The 21,465-nt window shown below is 34.1% G+C and overlaps 1 protein-coding gene across 1 annotated transcript in view; it reads left to right on the top strand.

Moving 5' to 3' along the window:
• Positions 1–13,468, top strand: part of LOC107449367 (uncharacterized) — a 73,966-nt gene extending 60,498 nt beyond the window's left edge. Inside the window, exons 5-6 of the mRNA XM_087166302.1 lie at positions 1,893–1,993; positions 10,734–13,468. Of these exons, the coding sequence (XP_087022428.1) occupies positions 1,893–1,984 (92 nt within the window). The 3' untranslated portion in view covers positions 1,985–1,993; positions 10,734–13,468. The remainder of the gene's footprint in view (positions 1–1,892; positions 1,994–10,733) is intronic.
• Positions 13,469–21,465: the final 7,997 nt, after the last annotated feature.

Below are 21,465 nucleotides of genomic sequence, written 5' to 3'. Positions count from 1 at the left end.
TCTAAAAGTAATGAAGGGATAAACTATGTATCTTTTATTTGAGAATAAAGTTTTCAAACAAGGAACTTATCATTTTGGAATTCTCCGGGAATTATAAATCAGGTAAGTGCAATGATTTTTACAATAAAAAATTTGCTTGTAAATATTTTTTTTCATTTGATGATGGTTCTCTACAGAATGGTTTTTTACGTCTGATTAAGAACTATAAGAATAATAAAAAAAGAAACAATATGAAAGTTTTTATTTCAAGGTAAAGAATTCTTAAAATCGTTTTTTTTTATCCTAAGAATTCTTTATTTTCCGTTTTTTAGTTTATAATTTTTTGATAAAAATTGTTCTCAAAATACTTTTTTGAAAAATTAAATGCTATAACATTATGTGTTTATGTATACTTCTTGTATATTCCAATGTTTGAAGTAATATGATTCAGAAAAGTATGGAATAAAAATTCGGTACTTACGTATTAACGCCACCGCCGCTACAGATTTGGCGGTTTTTAAGTGCCGCCAATCTACACTTAAAATCTTTGCGACAATTCATAAAATAAAACACTTTATTTAAAATCAAAATAGTCAATCGGATTTCGGTGGAAAATGAGCCGATATAGAGTTTAGCGTAGATTCAAAACAATCATATCGCCATATGAACTCTGATAAATAAGATTCCAAATGAAATAACATTTCCAAAACGTACGTTTACGAAGATAAAGTTTTATGTTGTGGGAATTGGTACAATTTCGTTTTTTCGGTAAAATATTTCCCTCCTGAAAAATTAAAATTGCATCTTGTTTTGTTTTTGGCAAATCCCAAAGATGAATTTTCGTAGCACTAAAAATGGCGACAAAAAGAATTGTTTTTTTTTTTTGTTTTTGTTTCGTCAGCATTCTTTATTTTACGTTTCTTAGTTTCTAAATAATGATTTTTATTGAAACTTGAAATTTTTTGATAAAAATTGTTGTCAAAAAACTTTGTTTACAAAATTAAATTTCATAAAATTATGAGGCTTATGTATACTTTTTGTTCATTTTAATTTTTGAAGTAATATGATTCTTAAAACTATAAAATGTAAAGTTTAAATGGGCCTTTGTTGTTATATCATTACATTTAGTAATACTATTTCTCGGGCATTAGGTTTTAACTCTTATAAGAATATACATATTTTTTTCTGTTAATGTACAAATATTTTTCTGATGTGTTTTGGATATTCCTTCTCTAATAAAAAGAGATACCATTTTGTTTTCGTTTGCATAAGAAAGAATATCAAGCATTTTTCTTTTTTAAATTTAATTAGCCACAATAAGGAAGGAACGTTGCAATGCTACGTGCTACATTAACGACATCTCTAGAGTAACTGAATGACTGTTCGTATAGAAATCGCAGGTATTAGTCTCATACAACAACGCCCCCTATAGTTCGTTGCGATAGCGAATTATGAATTGCGGTTAAAGAGATTCGTTAAATGATTTAGAACTTAACTTTCAGCTACATGCAGAAATTGTATTTAAATACATCCGTTCGTTTGGTAAGCAAAAATAATATATCACTGTTGTAAACTCACCAAATTTGTTATGACAATATACTTTCAATTTTAAATATTATTTCAAAAAAATGATTTCTTAGAAAAACGATTTACGTTCACTTACAGATATCCATAGTATCATAAGGTAAATATTTAGAAGCGGAGGTACAAGTGTTATATTTTAGGGCATATATTTTTTAGTTGAATAATTTCAACTGTTTTATACCAAGAAACAGAAATTATTGCGAAGCATTCATCGGAGTTGGTGAGCCCACCAGCGAAATGGAGGCTTAGCTCTTTGTATTGACAAAAACTTTAAATGACGTTCTATGCTTATTTATAATGCAGAATTCATAATATTTTCGTTCTTTTAGGAGACGATTCTGATACCGGAGCTCAATCCATGTGTGCAGGCTCTATCTATAGCATTGTGTTTCTTCTAATAGTGGCTTTCTTTTTGACGTAGCTAAAGAAGGTATGTCAACATATACTTTCATCGAGGAGTTTTAGAAATGAAATATGATACGAGCAACATCAAAGTAACATATACAGTGAATGACCAAATTATTAGACGCATTTTAAGATTTTATCTAAAATCTTAATTATAAGGGGATACTATACAGTTTTATTGTTTTTACGCGGTTTGCATTTGTTTACGTTCGTGTATCAATTGGTTAAATCAGACAATATGTAATACAAATTTGACGATTGGATAAATCAGACGATACATAATATAAATTTGACGATTGGATAAATCAGACGATACATAATATAAATTTGACGATTGGATAAATCAGACGATACATAATATAAATTTGACGATTGGATAAATCAGACGATACATAATATAAATTTGACGATTGGATAAATCAGACGATACATAATATAAATTTGACGATTGGATAAATCAGACGATACGTAATATAAATTTGACGATTGGATAAATCAGACGATACATAATATAAATTTGACGATTGGATAAATCAGACGATACATAATATAAATTTGACGATTGGATAAATCAGACGATACGTAATATAAATTTGACGATTGGATAAATCAGACGATACGTAATATAAATTTGACGATTGGATAAATCAGACGATACGTAATATAAATTTGACGATTGGATAAATCAGACGATACATAATATAAATTTGACGATTGGATAAATCAGACGATACATAATATAAATTTGACGATTGGATAAATCAGACGATACGTAATATAAATTTGACGATTGGATAAATCAGACGATACGTAATATAAATTTGACGATTGGATAAATCAGACGATATATTATATAATTTTGACGATTGGGTAAATCAGACGATATGTAATATAAATTTGACGATTGGATAAATCAGACGATATATTATATAAATTTGACGATTGGATAAATTAGACGATATATTATATAAATTTGACGATTGGGTAAATTAGACGATATATTATATAAATTTGACGATTGGATAAATCAGACGATATATAAGTATTGAATATTTATTATATCAAGCATTATATTAGTATATTATAAGAATTAGATCAAATTATTAGACGCACTGTAGTTTTTTAATAATGACATGATTTGCACGAGTTTCAAGGCAATTGTTTTATATTTAAGCATACATGTGATGGGTTTTTATACAGGAGATTTCTTATATACTTCCTATATATATTTATTTCGAACGTATTGTATTACAATGTTAATTAATTAATACAGAAGCGTGAACAAATTCAAACCGTTTTCATCCCTGTAAAAACAATACAGCTGTATAGTATCACCTGATAATTATAATTTTACATAGAATCTTATAGTGTGTCTAATAATATGGCCAGGGACTGTGTAAGAAAAACATTTAAAATATAGGTAGAAATTATAGGGCAAAATTGACAGACGCCACCGGTCACTGAGCGACTAAATATAAATAATTGTGATTAAAACTTAATCTTTTAATCCCCGCACAATCGCCGAAAACAAGCCTTATTGTGCTTTCAACTTGATTTGTATTATTTTATACAAGAGAGAAACGAAAACGTTCAGGTTCCGGGATGAAAACATCAATTGCTGGCCGGAAGAAAATTGCAGGTGTCCACTAGTAAGGATCGACCAACGAGTACTAGTAATGACCACCCTCTAATAATAGACTTTCAACTCTTCCTTTTTTCTTCTGACAATCAAAATAGTATTTTATTTCATTTTATAACCGTCCTTGAACATCCGACCCAATTTAGGGTTTACGACTATCAATGTTCAACTCCGTAGCCTTGTAGTTTTGAACCCAATTCAGAAGACATGTGAACTTCCTAATCAAGTATTGGAAGAAATTGACCTTTGTGGAGGACTTTTTGAGGAAACTAATCCTCATTTGTGTTACACGGTGAGGAAAACCACGAAAACGTCCTGCGGCAAGGGGACTCTAACCCATGATTCTTCTACGACTGAGGATATTTTACGTCAGCACTGTGGTCGGTGCGAGCTTGGTGCGGAATTCGTATCGACCAACCATCGCTTGGATTGGAACCCAGTTCACCTAATTGTTAGGCTAACGCACTGTCCCCTGAGCCACTGTACGGCTCATCAAAATAGTATTAGTGATTTCGAATCAAACTTCAGTAGTGGCAATTCGTTAGATTTTATTAGAATTTATTTTTTCCTAAATTAAGTATTAAATTGTGACCATATCGTAAGCTGTTTCACTTCATTTTTCGAAATATTTTACTAGAGTTTATTTTTCTTTGCTTCATTTATGACCACGAATGTGCAGACTTCAATTTTAATAAGAATCTAAAGATATACATTATGGGTGGTCATAGCGAAACGCTGCGCATAAAATAAGTTAGATTCATATAGTATCTGGCCAAATTATTAGACGCACTATAAGATTCTATACATAAACTTAATTATCAGGTGATACTATACAACTTTATTGCTTTTACGCTGATGAAACCGGTTTGGATTTGTTTTCACTCGTGTATCAATGGGTTAATATTGTAATGCAATACGTTAAAAATAAATACAAGTAGGAAGTGCATGAAAAATCTCCTGAATAAAGACTCATTACATGTATGTTTAAATATAAAAGTATTGCATACAAATTCGTGTCAAACATGTTATTATTAAAAAACTACAGTGGGTCTAATAATTTGTTCTAATCATTATAATGTACTAATATAATACCTGATATAATAAATAGTCTATATTTATATAATATATCGTCTAATGCATCCAATCGTCTAATTTATATTATATATCGTCTAATTTATCCAATCGTCTAATTTATATTATATATCGTCTAATGTATCCAATCGTCTAATTTATATTATATATCGTCTAATGTATCCAATCGTCTAATTTATATTATACATCGTCTAATGTATATAATCGTCTAATTTATATTATATATCGTTTAATGCGGTGGTTCTTAGCCTTATTAAGCCGCGACCCAAATTTGAGAAATATGTTCATGTCGCGACCCAAAAAAAAGTCAAAATTAGGCTGATTAAGCCACAATGACTTCTTTTAGGAGGTGTTGGTATTACTTATTATTTGGTGTATTACTAACTTTTTTGGTTCGACTCAGCGCGACCCAAGAAATATGCTTCGCAACCCAATTTTGGGTCGCGACCCATAGGTTAAGAACCACTGGTCTAATGTATCCAATCGTCTGATTTATATCATACATCGTCTAATGTATCCAATCGTCTAATTTATATTATATATCGTCTAATGTATCCAATCGTCTAATTTATATTATACATCGTCTAATGTATCCAATCGTCTAATTTATATTATATATCGTCTAATGTATCCAATCGTCTAATTTATATTATATATCGTCTAATGTATCCAATCGTCTAATTTATATTATATATCGTCTAATGCATCCAATCGTCTAATTTATATTATATATCGTCTAATGTATCCAATCGTCTAATTTATATTATATATCGTCTAATGCATCCAATCGTCTAATTTATATTATATATCGTCTAATGTATCCAATCGTCTAATTTATATTATACATCGTCTAATGTATCAATCGTCTAATTTATATTATATATCGTCTAATGTATCCAATCGTCTAATTTATATTATATATCGTCTAATGTATCCAATCGTCTAATTTATATAATATATCGTCTAATGCATCCAATCGTCTCATTTATATAATATATCGTCTAATGCATCCAATCGTCTAATTTATATTATATATCGTCTAATGCATCCAATCGTCTAATTTATATTATAAACTGCTGTTTGTAGAAAATGCAACACCATGAAGGAATCATCAGAATCAAATGAAATTCGCAGCAAATGTCAATTATAGGATATTATGCAAATTAATAAAGTTTCAGAGCCATCGCGCGTGCGTGGCGCGCGCAGCGCCCTCTGAATTGATGCTGAAAGCGTATAAATAAAGTGCTGTAGCGGGACGTTGAAAATAGTCTATGATTATTTGTTAGTGGCAAACGTTTAGTGAGACCTGAGTATGCCTCCACGACGGAAGAATAAGAAATTCAAGCAACTTACGGAGTTTGAACGAGGGAGGATAATCGGCCTTCGAGAAGGAGGATTTTCCTATCGCGCAATAGCAGCTCGTATGCAGCGGAACAGTTCCACAGTGATGCGAGTTTGGAAGCAGTGGACCGACGAGCACCGAACAACTCGAAAAACAGGCACTGGACGACAGAAGGTGACGTCAGAGCGCGATGATCGACACCTGCTCCGCATGGCGGTGAATGATCGCACAGCTTCCTCCAGGCAGCTGGCAGCACATTGGTCTACTGCTACAGGTGTACAATTGTCGGCTTCGTCAATTCGTCGTCGTCTGCTGCGCCGTGGATTGCGTGCAAGGGTGCCATTATACAGGATTCCCCTCACGGCGGATCATCGACGGCTGCGTCGGCAGTGGGCTCTTGAGCACAGAGACTGGCGAGCTGATTGGCACCAAGTTGTCTTTTCAGATGAATCACGCTTCAATTTGTGGACCCATGATGGCCGTGTTCGTGTTAGACGTTATGCCGGTCAACGCTGCCTTCCTGAGTGTATTATTGAACGACATAGTGGTCGAACACCCGGAGTTATGGTCTGGGGTGCGATTTCGTATCATGGACGATCCAATTTGATACGAATTGAGGGTAATCTCAATAGCAACAGATACGTCCGTGAAGTGCTACAGCCCGAAGTCATTCCTTTCCTTCAAGGCATCCCTGGAGCTATCTTTCAGCAGGATAATGCACGCCCACATGTTGCGCGGACTGTTAGAGACTTCTGTTCAGCACAACGCATGCAACTTCTTCCTTGGCCTGCTTATTCGCCGGATATGTCGCCTATTGAGCACGTGTGGGATATGGTTGGTCGGCGTCTCACTCGTGATCCGCGTCCTGCAGTTTCCAAAGACGAACTTTGGTTGCGCATACAAGCGATATGGAATTCTCTTCCTCAAGCAGATATTCAACATCTGTTTGACTCCATGCCACGTCGTATAGCAGCACTTATTGCAGCGCGTGGTGGCTGCACCAAATACTGATTTCGGACGCTTAATTTGTTTCTTTTGTTTTGAAAATTTCATCATTTATTTGTATCAGTACAAGTCGTTTCTGCATTAAATTTCATTTGATTCTGATGATTCTTTCATGGTGTTGCATTTTCTACAAACAGCAGTTTATATCGTCTAATGCATCCAATCGTCTAATTTATATTATATATCGTCTAATTGATACACGAACGTAAACAAGTGCAAGCCAGTTTCAGTCACATAAAGCAATAAAGTTATATAGTATCACCATATAATTAAGATTTTAAATAAAATCTTATAGGGCGTCTAATAGTTTGGACAGGAACTGTACATTAAGAGAAGTACATTCTGGGTCTTTATATACAAAACTGAAAATAATATTCCATCGTATGAATTTTTGAGTAAAAAATGAGGACCCCGTAGAAGCATCATAAGCTACGAACTACTCTAGTTTATGAAATTCTTCGAAAACCTTTTTCAAACTAGTTTCTCTTCTATAAAAAGAGCTTTTTAACGAGACCCCTTTTCAGTCAAGTAGATTTTAGGAAAAACAAACTTTTTTTTTGCTTCAACGAAAACCAAATTATTCCGTTATCAACTATTTATTTAAGTTTTTCAAAGTGACGAGATGTTTGAAACATATGTTATATTTTTGCAAGAAAAATAGATAGTTAAACCACATATTGAAATTTAAATTCTTCCGTGTTTTTAAAAAATATTCATCCACTTTTCGTAACGAGCAAATCAGTTCAAACTTATAATAAGTCTAAAAAGATAAAATATTTAAAATAAGGTACTTACCCTGAAGATTTGAATTTATCATTTTCTGCATTAAAAGAATACTACATTTTATTTACGCTAAATTATACGAATATTTATCTATACACATGCCGGATTAAGTGTTCTAGACAAAGTACGGTTAATAAGCTCTTTCCAAGTTAAGGAACAGACAGCGAAGTTATTTTATATTTTATTTTATAACCGTTGTTGAACAGCCGATCCAATTTTGGGTTTACGACTTCGAATGTTCAACTCCGTAGCCTTGTAATTTTGAACCAATTCGGAAGACAAGGAAATTCCTGGATCAGTAGGGAACATGTTATGGGAACATGGAGGACTTTATGAAGCGACAGATTTAACGTGCATCAGTCACCATTTACTACACGGGGAGTCTTCAGCCTGTGGGGATCGAACCCATGACCTCTTGGACGTGGGCCCAGAGCCCTACCAATCAAAAACTCGATGCATTCACGATTGCGAGGGAACTCGAACCCACTGCTGTACAGAGCATATGGAGAAATGGCAAGATTTCTCGGCAAGAAGGCCCCAATCAAGATTAGTTGTAAAATGATTTAAAAAAATAACGCGAAAAAAGCAAACACGCATTCACTAAGGATTTGTTCATCTAGTTTTAAAGAACCACTGCATCCTTACAATTATTGATGTTTTACAAAGGGCACTGGGTTCATGTCCAAGAGGTCGTGGCTTCGATCCCGGCCAGCCGAAGTTGTTGTTGTTGTAGTACATTTACGTCGCACTAGAGCTGCTTAATGGGCTATTGGCGACGGTCTGGGAAACATCCCTGAGGATGATTCGAAGACATGCCATCACGAATTTGATCCTCTGCAGAGGGGATGGCACCCCCGCTTCGGTAGCCCGACAACCTGCACGCGAAGTCGAGCACTTTACGGTAGCACAGTTTAACGAGGACTAATACCGCACACCCTTGGTCCCTACGCAGACTGATCCAAGTGGTCACCCACCCGCACACAGCCAGTGATGCTTGACTTCTGTGATCTGCTGGGAACAGTGTCTTAACGATGAGTCCACTGTGGCACATCGCATGTTGTATAGAATAAATTAAATACATTGCTGACATTAGGATTAATAGAAGTTGTAGTACTAAATTTCTGTTGCAATCGAGCTGCTCAATGAACTATTTTTATTTTACTACCGTCTTCGCACAGCAAACCCAATTTTAAGTTTACAACTACCAATGTACTCCGTAACCTTGTAATTTTGAGCCAAATTCAAAAGACAAGGAAACGCATGGATCAAGTCTGGGGACAAACTGTTTTCATGGAGGGCTTTCTGAGTAAAAAAATTGAAAATCTGTCTTCTTGGAAGACTTTTCGACGTAACTAGCCCGAATTAGCGTTACATGGTGGGGAAAACCTCAAAACCCTCCCACGGTTAGCCTTGACTGTAAGGGAAAACAAACGCATCATCCGTCTACCACTGAGGATATTTTAGGTCAGCACTGTGGTTGGAGTGAGCTTGGTTCGGAATTCGTATTGACCGGCCATTGCTAGGATTCGGTCACTTTATAGGGTAGTAAATGAACTCTTGACGACAATCTTGAAAAATGATTTAAGACATGCTATCATTATTTTCATCCTCTGCAAAGGGGATGGCTTCCCACTTTGGTAACCCGACGACCTTCGCGCAAAGTCGAGCACATTTCGGTACAACAGCTTAATCGATACCGAGCATCCTCGTACTGTTTGCAGATTGGTCAAAGTATTTATCCTCCCTCTCACTGACCGCTGCCAGTGATGCTTGAGAACCAAACTACTTATGATAAGTCATCAGTAAGACTCGCTTATTTTATTTTATAATCGTCGTTGAACAGCCGACCCAATTTCGGGTTTACGACTACTAATGTTAAACTCCGTAGCCTTGCAATTTTGAACCCAATCCAGAAGACCGGGAAACTGCTGGATCAGTACCCCTAAAGTTATGATTTGTTATGGGAACATGGAAGACTTTATGACCCTGCAGATTTAACGTGCATCAGTCACCATTTACTATTCGCAGAGTCTTCGGCCGGCTGCGATCGAAACCATGACTTCTTGAAAATTGGCCCAGTGCCCTACCAAAAGGCTATCCCGGCCATTAAGACTGGCTTATTTTAGGAGAGTATTGTTCTGCAATCAGTTGCAAAGAAATCGCATTTTAGTCGCATAGAATACGTTGAACTTTATGATTAGCTCCGGCCAGGTGGCAGAGGGGTCAGTGTGCCTGGCTGCGAAGCCAATGGTTGCAGATTCGAATCCCGTTCAGCGTAAGGATGTTCTTCACGCTGTGTTGTTGCGTGATATGTGAATATAGCCCACCCTATGAACGGGTGTCTGTGGCAGTGTAGCGTGGGTAATGCTGCTCGCCTCCGTTACTTAGGTTTACTGGTGCCTACCGAATAATGTTATAAGATCAGCACTTCCAACATCTTCAGGGGCAATGAACGAGAATTCAGTGCCTAATGTTAAAAGCGATGAACTAGATCATTTATTTTCCTGGAATTTGAAAACGATAATAAATTGCAAAAAATTGGGTGATCTAGTTGCGCCTCCGTTATTGTTGTATTTTTTAATTGATCTAGTTACGCCACCGATGTTTTTCAGTTTTGATTTGTTCTTGAGTATGATTTTTTTTTTGTTAGTAAAACTGTTAAATTTAAGCTTATTAAAATGCTTTTAACGTTAGTATTGGTAGTTTTTTCAAACAGAGTTGTGTTTTAATTAAGTTTCCAGTTCGTGCTTTATTATTTCAGTTGTGTTCTTAATTAGTTCTAGTTCGTGTTTTAACACCTAACATTAAAAAAAATAATAAAATTTTAAGAAAAATTTATACTTAACATTGCTGACACTAAGTGTATTTAATGTTCTAAAATAAATTTATATTCTTTTTTTTCAGACGTAAAAGATATGAAAATATTGGAAGAAACCTAATAAACTTTTGTATGCCAAAACGGTGCCTATAAAGACTAAAGAAAATAAAGAAACCATCAAAAGATTATAAGATGCTGTGCATTTTATGGATCTTACAGCCAGAACATATTTCGTGTGTGACAATTTTTTTGATAAACAAAGCAACATAAAAAAATGATTTTCCTACTTTTATAACATTTTAAGTTATATATTATATTCGCATTGTCTCAATCTAATTTGATGAATGTGCAACAATTATTGTAGTCTGCTCAAATTGCAGTTAACTCATTAGTTTTCAATTTCTAAAATGTTTAAGCAACACACAATGAGAACACAAAATATTTTATTACAGTCAAATTCTGCTATAGTGAACACGGTTTATAGAGAACTCCCGGATATAGTGAACAAAACGTTCATACCCGTGCCTTGCTATACACATATAATGTTATTTTTTGCGGATATAGTGAACCAAAAAAAGAGAGGAAGTTGGATATTATGAACTTTTTTCTGTCTTCGACTGGTTTTTTTCTTCATTTCTGGTAATTTTGAAATTTTTACATATACCGATTTTCAAAACCAACTATAGAGTGGAATGTAGCCATAAGCATATTTTCTTATTCGTTTCTTTTATCTCAATGTCCCATCCCTAAATTTTTTGTACGCAAGACGAAGTGTCAGGGCTCGAAAAAACTCGGAAATTTTACCCGTCCCCGAGGACGGCTTGTCCAACAATGTACCCGTCCTCCTTTGAAACTAACCCGTAGCTTCTAAATAAATAAATATATAATTTTCTCTTATTTATTACTAACATTTATATAAATTGCACAATGAATTAGTAGTTACTAGGATTACAAATACTATGATTACATTATACAGTAATAAAAGAAATACTAGGTTACTAATAGCAAAACTTAGTATTTCTTTTATGAAATAATTTAAATGACAAAAGTCAAGTTATCTGGAATGTCAATTTATTCGAGGATACTGCGTTTTTTAAATGAATCAAATATGACGTTTGCCAGTTCCACAATCAAGCCAATGATTTACAGAGGCTTCTGCTCAGAAATCTGAAAGGGATTTTCCATTTAGGTAGATGTTCATAATTGCGTTTAACGCTTCTTATTTAAGACCAGTACGTAATGTGTTTTTTTATAAGATCATTGCTGAAAAGCCTCTTTCAACCGCTGCAGTGCTCCCAGACAGAGAAAACATTAATTCCACCATGCTGTATTTCTAGATTAGAGGGTCATTTTAGAAGTGAGGAGCTACAATCTTGTAAAGGCCTGGTTTCTTAGAACAGGACGCCGTCAGCTGGAAATCAGCGCTAACCTCTGATTGGTCCATTTATGAGTTTGATAGTATACGTCATCGAACGCTCATCTTGAACTACAATTGCCGTCCAACTCAACTGCAGTTGGATTACAACGTGACGTTAACCACAGAAGCAATGGCGGACAACATCCAACAGCAAATTGAAATCAGCCAAGATTTTGATTTTGACATTAAACATAGCTTCTTCATTAAACATAGCACTCTTCATTTAGCTCAGCTATAATGTGTTTTTTCTTGGACAAAGTCATTATTTGTTCTCTAAAACACTGGTCGACAAAAACAAAATCAATACAAATTCAAAATAAATATTTGTTTACGTTATTAACGCATGCGCAATGAGAGATAATGTCTGCGTAGGACCGACTGCTCACGCTGAGCTAACAAAAAGTATTTTTTTGGCGTCAGCTCTACGTCAACTTTCCGCTGACGCCCAGATAAGGCGCTAGTTCTAAGAAACCAGGCTTTGAGCTAACAAACAAGTATTTTGTTGGCGTAAGCGGGACGTTGACGTCCCGCTGACGCCCAGATAAGGCGCTTGTCCTATGAAACCAGACCTTAAGATAACAAAAATTGAAAGTGTATCACGAACAGTAACGGAAAATGGCCGTCCGCGCGGACGTTAGATTCGAGAAATTTGTTGTCCGCGAGGAATTTTTGACCGCCGAGGACGGATGGTTTTTCGAGCCCTGCGAAGTGTATTAAAATTTAAGACATTTTTTGTTACTACATAATGTTTTTTTATTATTTTCGTATTTCATTTAATTTGTCATTTATTAAAATAATAAAAGGGAGGAGTTGAGAACCATTAATTAAAATTGTTTGCAGTATGGATGTAGTGAACTCCCGGTTATAGTGAACCGAAATTTTGGTCCCTTAAAGGTTCACTATAGTGAAGTTTGACTGTATATTTAATTACTGTGGACTCGATTAGAATAGACATTTCAATGTCAATGAATATTTATAGTTAGAAAATAAAATGAAAGTTCGAATATCTCCCGTTAATGTAATACCAGTTTTAGAAGCTCACGAAAAAGATATAAAAATCTTATGAATATTGTACATAATTGCATTTTCAATACTCGTGTCATTTTATTACGCATAAAATAACCCCTATGGCAATTGCACTTACAATCCTTCTCTTTTGATTCATTTAATAAGTATTATTTCATGAACAGAAGATATTAAAATAAATTTAATATGGAATTTCATCTTTTCATAATTTTATCTGACAGAAAAAAAAACTATTTTGATGCTTTTAATTCTACCTTACTGAGAATGATATCGATAATATTTCGCTAGACTTTGTAACTTTATTCCCATTTATTTATAAATTTGCTTCTTTTGATGTGCATACTTTTTTATAGTTATTTTACACCACTATTCTAAAAACAGTGTGGAATCCTTTTAATTAGAACATTTGAAAATTGAAAATGTTTTGAACTTACAATTTTTTTCCTAACATTTTCCATTCATCGCAATATTAAGATTTTATTATATGAAGGTCTTTTTTCTCCTTTAAACAGAATTTTATCGCAGCCTGTCTTTTTAATTAGAGATGCATTGACTAAAAATGTTTGTTGAAACATTCGATTTTCATATGTGTATGATTCTAAGTTGTACCATATTGTCATATTTTTTAAATTTAACAACACCATACTATGGTTCAAGTTGAACATCATAATAATGTTGCAATAAATTTTCACTGTACTATGGTCCATGATATTGATATTATGATTCAAGAGCAAAAGGATTTTTCTGAAGAAAAAAAAAGATCTTTGAGAATTTCATATTAAGAAAAAACGCAAGAAAAAATAACCACAACGACCATGGAATCTGGCGTTTGTAACAGGAGTGCTGCTGATTATGAAACGACGTCTAACTTTAAGTGAACAGGATGTAACTTTATGAATTCTCTAAAGGTTGAAATGGTTGCAATCAAGAGAGAAAGAGAACAATGATGAAACTAGTATGTCTTAAATGTCATCCCATCAATATTGTTATGGTACATAGCGTTTCCTAAAAATCCTCACAAACCCTGGCCAAATTATTAGACGCGCTATAAGATTCTATGTAAAATCTTAATTATCAGGTGATACTATAGGACGATTCAGCCTATAGTATCACCGTCCTATAGGCTGAACAGTCGCCTATAGGACGGTTCAGCCTATAGGAGGATTCGCCCCCAGCTCGCTGGCGCTTTCGCAGCTCATTGGATACGTTCTTAACGTCTAGCTTTTGTATACTTTTTTGAACACTGAAGTTCCGAAAACTTTTCACTGTAGAAAATTCTAAACCTGTGCATTTCAATATTAATTTGAAATTGAAAACAGTTCGCATATTTTTCTTAATCACACTATTCTAAATTTCAGTTGTTGAGAAAAGTAACTGTTGTACGTTTTGTTTTAAAGTCTTTCCCACCAGAGGGCTAAAACCATGTGTTGTAAAACAATATGAAATAGTACTGAAGGCCGGATGTAAAGCATCGGCTTCGATGAAGATAATTTTGTGAGAATGTTTTTGATAATTCGGTGAGAATTCACCCGATTAGACATATGATACTCACTACGTGCTCTTGCGCGCCGAAGCCTATCAATTAAAACGTATTAGCGTTTTATATAATATAGATTAGCCATATGATGCTCACTACGTGCTCTTGCGCGCCGAATCCTACAATTAAAAATGAAAACTGTTGCCAACGCGAGAAAAGAAATATCATCGGTTTTATTGATACATACGTATTAGCGTATTATATAATATAAATTTATTATATCAGGTATTATATTAGCATATTATTATAATCTGACCAAATTATCATTATAATTTGACCAAATTCAACGACTGAATAAATTAGACGATATATTATATAAATATAGAATATTTATTATATCAGGTTTTACATTAGTATATTATAAGAATTTGACGTACGTGTATCAATTGGTTAACATTGTTATGGAATACGTTAAAATTAATACAAATAGGAAGTATATAAAAAATCTCCTGCATAAAAACCCATTACATGTATGTTTAAATATAAAAGTATTGCCTATAAACTCGTGCAAAACATGCAATTATTAAAACACTACAGTACGTCTAATAATTTGGTCTAATTATTATAATATACAATCCTCGGAGAAGAAAGTTACTCTACATTAACCTACAGAGAATTATATAAAGACGATTTTCTTATTTATTAAATAGCTAATTATTATTTTTCAATAATTTTCGTTGTATTGAAATATCTTTTATTGATTTTCGTTACCAAATTTTAAATTCGTAAATATTTTTTTTTCTAAGTTAAAGCTTTAAAAATGCGAACAAAAGTTTAGCTGTAAAGTTATCTTTTAAATATTTTTTTTTCTTTATAAATCAATGTCCTTTAAGTTTAAGTAATAAAAAGATTAAAATTAATTTATGTATCAAAATTAATTTATTATAAAATTTATTAAATAATAAAAATTAATTAAATAATAAAATGATAAAGATGGTAACCCGATTCAATCGAGTTCATTTCGATAAATAAAATAAAAAAGTATTAATTAGTTACTGAATAAATTGCATTCTCCATAAAAATGTAGTAAACATATTTGTCCAAATGTACTTAAACTTACATTAAAGATACATTAAATCAGAAATTTTTTATATGAATTATACGTTGCTGTATTATAGAAAATATTGATTGTTATTACTATGTGTGACATCTAAACTCTTATATTTTATCCGAAGTAGCTAGCATACGGCTATTATGTTAAATAATGCTTGTTCAAGTTTTAATATTTTGAAAATGTATAAATAAAAGAATTTTAAAATACAGTTTTGGGGTCGGACATTTTTCATTAACTCAAAATGAAACTTTTTGAAAAGTAACTCTAAAGAAACATTACAAAGTTGAACCTTTACAATATGCCTGAACTTGAAAAATTCTGGCGAGATATTATGTAATGATATAGATATGTTATTGTTTCTTATGCCACTTTTTAATATTTTATATCCGTCGTTGAACAGCCGACCCAGCTTTTGTGTTTACGACTAGTAATGTTCAACTCCGCAGCCGTAATTTTGAACCAATCCAGAAGACAAAGAAACTCCTGGATCAGTACCCCCAGAGGTATTGATTTGTTATGGGAACATGGAGGAGTTAGAGATTCGACAGATTTGACGTGCATCAGTCACCATTTACTACACGGAGACTTCGGCTAGCGGGGATCGAACCCACGAACTCTTGGACATGGGTCCAGTGCCCTACCAACCGGGCTATCCCGGCCTCTAATGTCACTTCCAATACCAGCAAGCCTGCTTGGTGAAACAAAGCGAATTTAAGGCAGATGGTGCGTTTCTTGTTTTCCAATGATGAATTCCAAGAATACGACTTCAGTCACACACACGTTAAAGCCCGTTTATAAGGTTGACCCATTCATTTATCCACAGATCGTTATTTTGACCTGAACCAGAGAACGATCAATCTCCAATTCAGTACCTCCAGAGGTAAGATTTGTCATGGAAACATGGAGTACTTTCTGGTTTTAACTTGTTTTATCTTAAGAACACATTGAAGCAAATTAACATTCTACAATCATTTTTATACTGAGTGTATATTCTACTATTATGCATTCTACTACATCTATATATTCTGTTACCTACACCGTTATTGGAAAGCGGTATAAAGTACTTTTGCGCAACCGTGTCTTTCCGGCACTTCAGCAACGTCAGTGTATTATTCATGCAAGATTGAGCTCCTCCGCACATTGTTACTCCAGTGAAGCAGCTGCTGAGTTCGATAGGATTATAAGCCGCCATTTTCTAACAACGTGGCCGCTTTGTTTCCCCGACTTAATCCGGTGTGATTTTTGGCTTTGGGGGTGCCTGAAGAATGTTGTTCACACTGGGAAAATTGAGAATCTGTAGTTTTTCTAAGTTAAGAACTCCTCCCGCCAAAAAGTCTGAGGCGGTCTAGTACTGTGGAAACAAGAATGGTGCATTTTAGGGAGGGTAGCTTCACTTTAGGACTAACATAATAGACGGAAGAAAGAGATTCCCTTTCTCCAGACGACTCGAGGCGAAACCACTCCAAAGCAATGACCCCGGCATTATCACTGCTGTTGCTGTAAGCATATATTCTTGTCTTTTGCTAATAAATGTTTAGTAAAGCCCTGAACTATATTGTTTCTTCGCTAACAACATTCCTGTGTGTAACGAATCCATTTTTGGTCTTTAACCTTACATTACCCTAACGTCGTCATCTATCGGCAGATTTTGGAATTATTTTTCTCTTCTCCAAACAAAATTCCACAGCCTCGTGACTGTTCTGCTAAAATATCAGGTCATTCTGACGAGCAGTTTAAAAATTATCGATTTTTGAAATCGAAACTTTAATTATAATCACCCTGATCCTACGAAGCAACAAAAAAAAAAAAAAAAAAAAAAAAAATACCGGAGCTTGTTCCGAAATAAAAATGAAAATTGCGCGCTTTGGGATAAAAAATAATAATAGTTTTAAAAAAATCTTGGCGTACTTATAGTCATATGGATCATGTTTTCAATACAAATGTAAACAATAACAATCTCGAGCTCCATACCTGCTCTAGTTCCGGTTAGAAAGTTTGCAACTGCTTACAACGGCTTATTCTGCGAGGTGATATTTTCAAACGAAAAATTTTGTTTTCAATCAAAGAAATAAATTCGATAATTTCTGAGCTCAAATCTGCCGTACTTCATAAGATATTAATGTTATTAAGTAATTCTGGTGAGTTTGTTTTAGTTATTTATAAGATATATTGTTAAAAAAAGGTGACATGGTTGCTAGATTTTGAATAACTCGCATTTTTGGCAGTCCTGATTTGGCCTCTTTCCATTTGTTTATTATTTGTTGCAAGCTGTGCACCATCTTACGTTAGTGTTAGCAACTTTAGCATTATAAACACAAGTAATATGTAATCAATTACCACGTTTGCTACGATTCTCAAAACACAATGATAAAGTTGTGATCCAAATGACCTTAAAATACACCTGTAACAGTAACCTGGAAGTATAGGCGATACGGAGCTTGCAGCGTTCCCAAATGCAGAAAACACCATCCATATGGGCATATTTAGAGAATATGATTACCTAATTTTAATACGAAAAGGGTTTAAAATAAACACGCTTTTCAAAAATTCGCAGTTCTGGGTTCTCTGCGCTAGAAATTACATGTTTATTGTCAGTTTAAAATAATATGACACTCACATATTAGCATGAAACCAGTTATACAAGGAACATGCTTTTTAAAAAATTCAAAGAATTCATTGAAAAGTTCCATTGAAAGAATTCAAGTTTCCGTTCATTTAAGGTGAAAGCTGTACATTGTTATACTTTGGACCAAATAGTACTGTTTTAAAAATAATCTTAAAATATTTTTAGTCACATATAGGTATTTTGAAAGATTTTTTTGGTTCCCATACTTTCATATCAAATAGGTTTTAAAAAAGTCACGTGTTTCGATAAAATTAAACGAAAAATTGCAAAATGTCTGCTCTACTACTTTACTAGTTACTTTGATATATAAGCTGAAAATCTTGTGCTTTCTTGAAGTATTTCTTATGATATGTGCCTTTTTAGACAATATGTCATCCATGTTTTAATATGAAACTAGTTTTAAAAGGGCTATTCTTTTCAAAACAATTTGAATAAAGCCGGACAGCCAAGTGTGACCGTTAGGGTTAAATGCTAGGAAGCAACAAATTGCTAGCAACTCGTGGGATCGTGGTTAGACCCCCGGCTATGGTCAATATTTAATATTTATATTTAATTTATATTAATATTAATATTTATATTATATTTATATTTATATTTAATAGTCCCGCAGTGGACTGATCGTTAAGACACGGTTCCCAGCAGATCACCGAAGTCAAGCATCACTGGCTACGGTCAGTGTGCGGGTGGGTGACCACTTGGATCAGTCTGCGAAGGGACCGAGGGTGTGCGGTATTGGTCCTCGTTAAACTGTGCTACCGTAAAGTGCTCGACTTCACGCGCAGGTCGTCGGGCTACTGAAGCGGGGGTGCCATCCCCTCCGCAGAGGATCAAAATTGTGATGGCATGTCTTCGGATCATCCTCCGGGATGTTTCCCAGACCGTCGCCAATAGCCCATTGTGCAGCTCTAGTGCGACGTAAATTAACAACAACGACAACGTTATATTTAATAAAAATTGTTTTTATTTTATTTATTTTGTTAAGTTGTAAAGTAGATAAAAATATTCCTTCACTTAAAATTATTTTTTCCTTTTCTAAGGCGTAATATAATAAAAGCGTGAAAATGAGGAAATTGTTATCTACCCTTAATATTAACCAAAATTTTCTAGCTCGGTCAGGTCGATTACAGCATACTATACCACCATTAAAAAGGAAATAATTGCAAACAATTTATGGGGCACAATATTTAAGTATGTACGCATCTAAATATTTCTAAGTGCGTATAATAGACAATTTCGCATTTGCGACATTCATTTTTGAATACTGAATATCTCTTAAAATAATATTGCTAATTCAGAACAAACAACATTATTTAAATATTTGATTTTGGAAATTGGTTCAAAGAAAATGAAATCAATGAACTTTAAAAAAAAAATACTAAAAAATACAGTAATAAAATGGGATAAAGTTCAGAATATAATGACTCTATATGAAATGTAAATAAGTATAAAAATTTCTAGATGCATAATCGCCTGAATTTATTTTCTTTTGTTTAGTGAAAATGTAATAAACAGTACTTATCCAAGGTTTTTTGGGTCACTCTTTATTTGCCATTTGGTACACTTTGTGCAAAAACTTCTTAAAGTAACACATTAAAACATTTTTTAATATATTCTACAAGTATAAAGCATATTGTTTTATCCGCATTTATCTTATTATTTTTAAAAATTAATGTTGTACCAAAACATTAAAAAAAAATTTTTTTTTTAATTCTTCATAAAGTTGTTAATATAAATTTATTCTAATATTTACTATATCTATTAATTAGTATCATTTAATTTAATCTAATTTTTTTACATGATGATATATTGAAAAATTAAAATTTAAATAAAATACTTCATAATATTGACACTTTTTTTGTACCCATCCTACGCTTTATGAGAAGATCTTATAAATATATCTTATCTTATAAATAAAGGGTGCATTAAACAAATATAAATTTAATAATAATAATTTCTTGGTTAGACATAAACAAAATGTTAGGTATGTGCAGGGCCCTCGACAACTTGCGTCTGTCGCCTTTCCACTGTTAACCAGAGTTGTTGTTGACGTATGCCTGTTTAGACAGAGGGGTGCACTTGTTCTTGTATTCCAGTGGCGCCATCTATGGCCAAGAATTCGACTTCTGTCACACACATTCGTCGCACCCGTTTATAGGGCGGATCCATTCATACATCCATTCATTCATCCACGGATCGTAATTTTGACCAGAATCAGAGAACGATCGATCTCCAATCCAGTACCCCCGGAGGTATTGATTTGTTATGGGAACATGGAGAACTTTGCGACTCGACAGATTTAACGTGCATCAGTCACCATTTACTACACGGGGAGTTTTCGGCCTGTGGAGTTCGAACCCACGAACTCTCGGACATGGGCCCAGCGCCCTACCGATCAGGCGTTAACCAGAGTTGAAACATGGGATAAAGTAAAACCAGAGTTGAAGTTGTGGTTCTCGTCTGTGGCGACATCTAACGTTGAACAGATAGAGACATGGTTGAGCTCTGCCACATGATGAAGTGATTTTTTTATGCGTCGTGGTGCTGGGATAGAAACTCAAACCTCTGTTTGATCTTGACACACCACTACAGCTTCCACTTCAGCTAGGTTTTTAGGTATTCGAGATGAGTAGATAGGAAGCCATTGGTGGGTGGATCAGAAGCTACGGGATTTGATGGAGGGACTACTGGATTTAGAGGAGGCTGGGTCTGGTTTCACTGGATCTAAAGAATAATTTATTAGTGATGCTGGTAGTTTCACTAAATCTAGAGGGCCTTGGTGAGAGGCTTATAATTTCACTCGTGGGAAATTTTCCAGACAATTTTTTCTTCTTCCTCCAAGACGTTATGGAAGGTTGAATGGTAAATAGTATTTCTCCAACAACAATTTAAGGGCTCCTAAAATCTTTTGCAGATACCATTGAAATCCAGAGTGGTTTACTCCTTCTTCTTCTTTCTTATGCCTGTTAAAGTAGAGGGGTGCGATTGTTCATGTTTTCCAGTGACGCCATGTATGGCCAAGAATTCGACTTCTGCCACACCCATACGTCACACCCGCTTATAGGGCGGACCATTCATACATACATCTACAGATCGTAATTTTTACCTGAATTAGAGAACGATCAATCTCCAATTCAGTACCCCCAGAGGTATTGATTTGT

This window comes from Parasteatoda tepidariorum, chromosome 6 (genome assembly GCF_982258835.1).
Source record: "Parasteatoda tepidariorum strain Cologne lab strain chromosome 6, Ptep-v5.0, whole genome shotgun sequence".
Classification (NCBI taxonomy): domain Eukaryota; kingdom Metazoa; phylum Arthropoda; class Arachnida; order Araneae; family Theridiidae; genus Parasteatoda; species Parasteatoda tepidariorum.
Note: the sequence above shows the minus strand (reverse complement) of the source record. Positions and strands in the feature narration are given on the sequence as shown.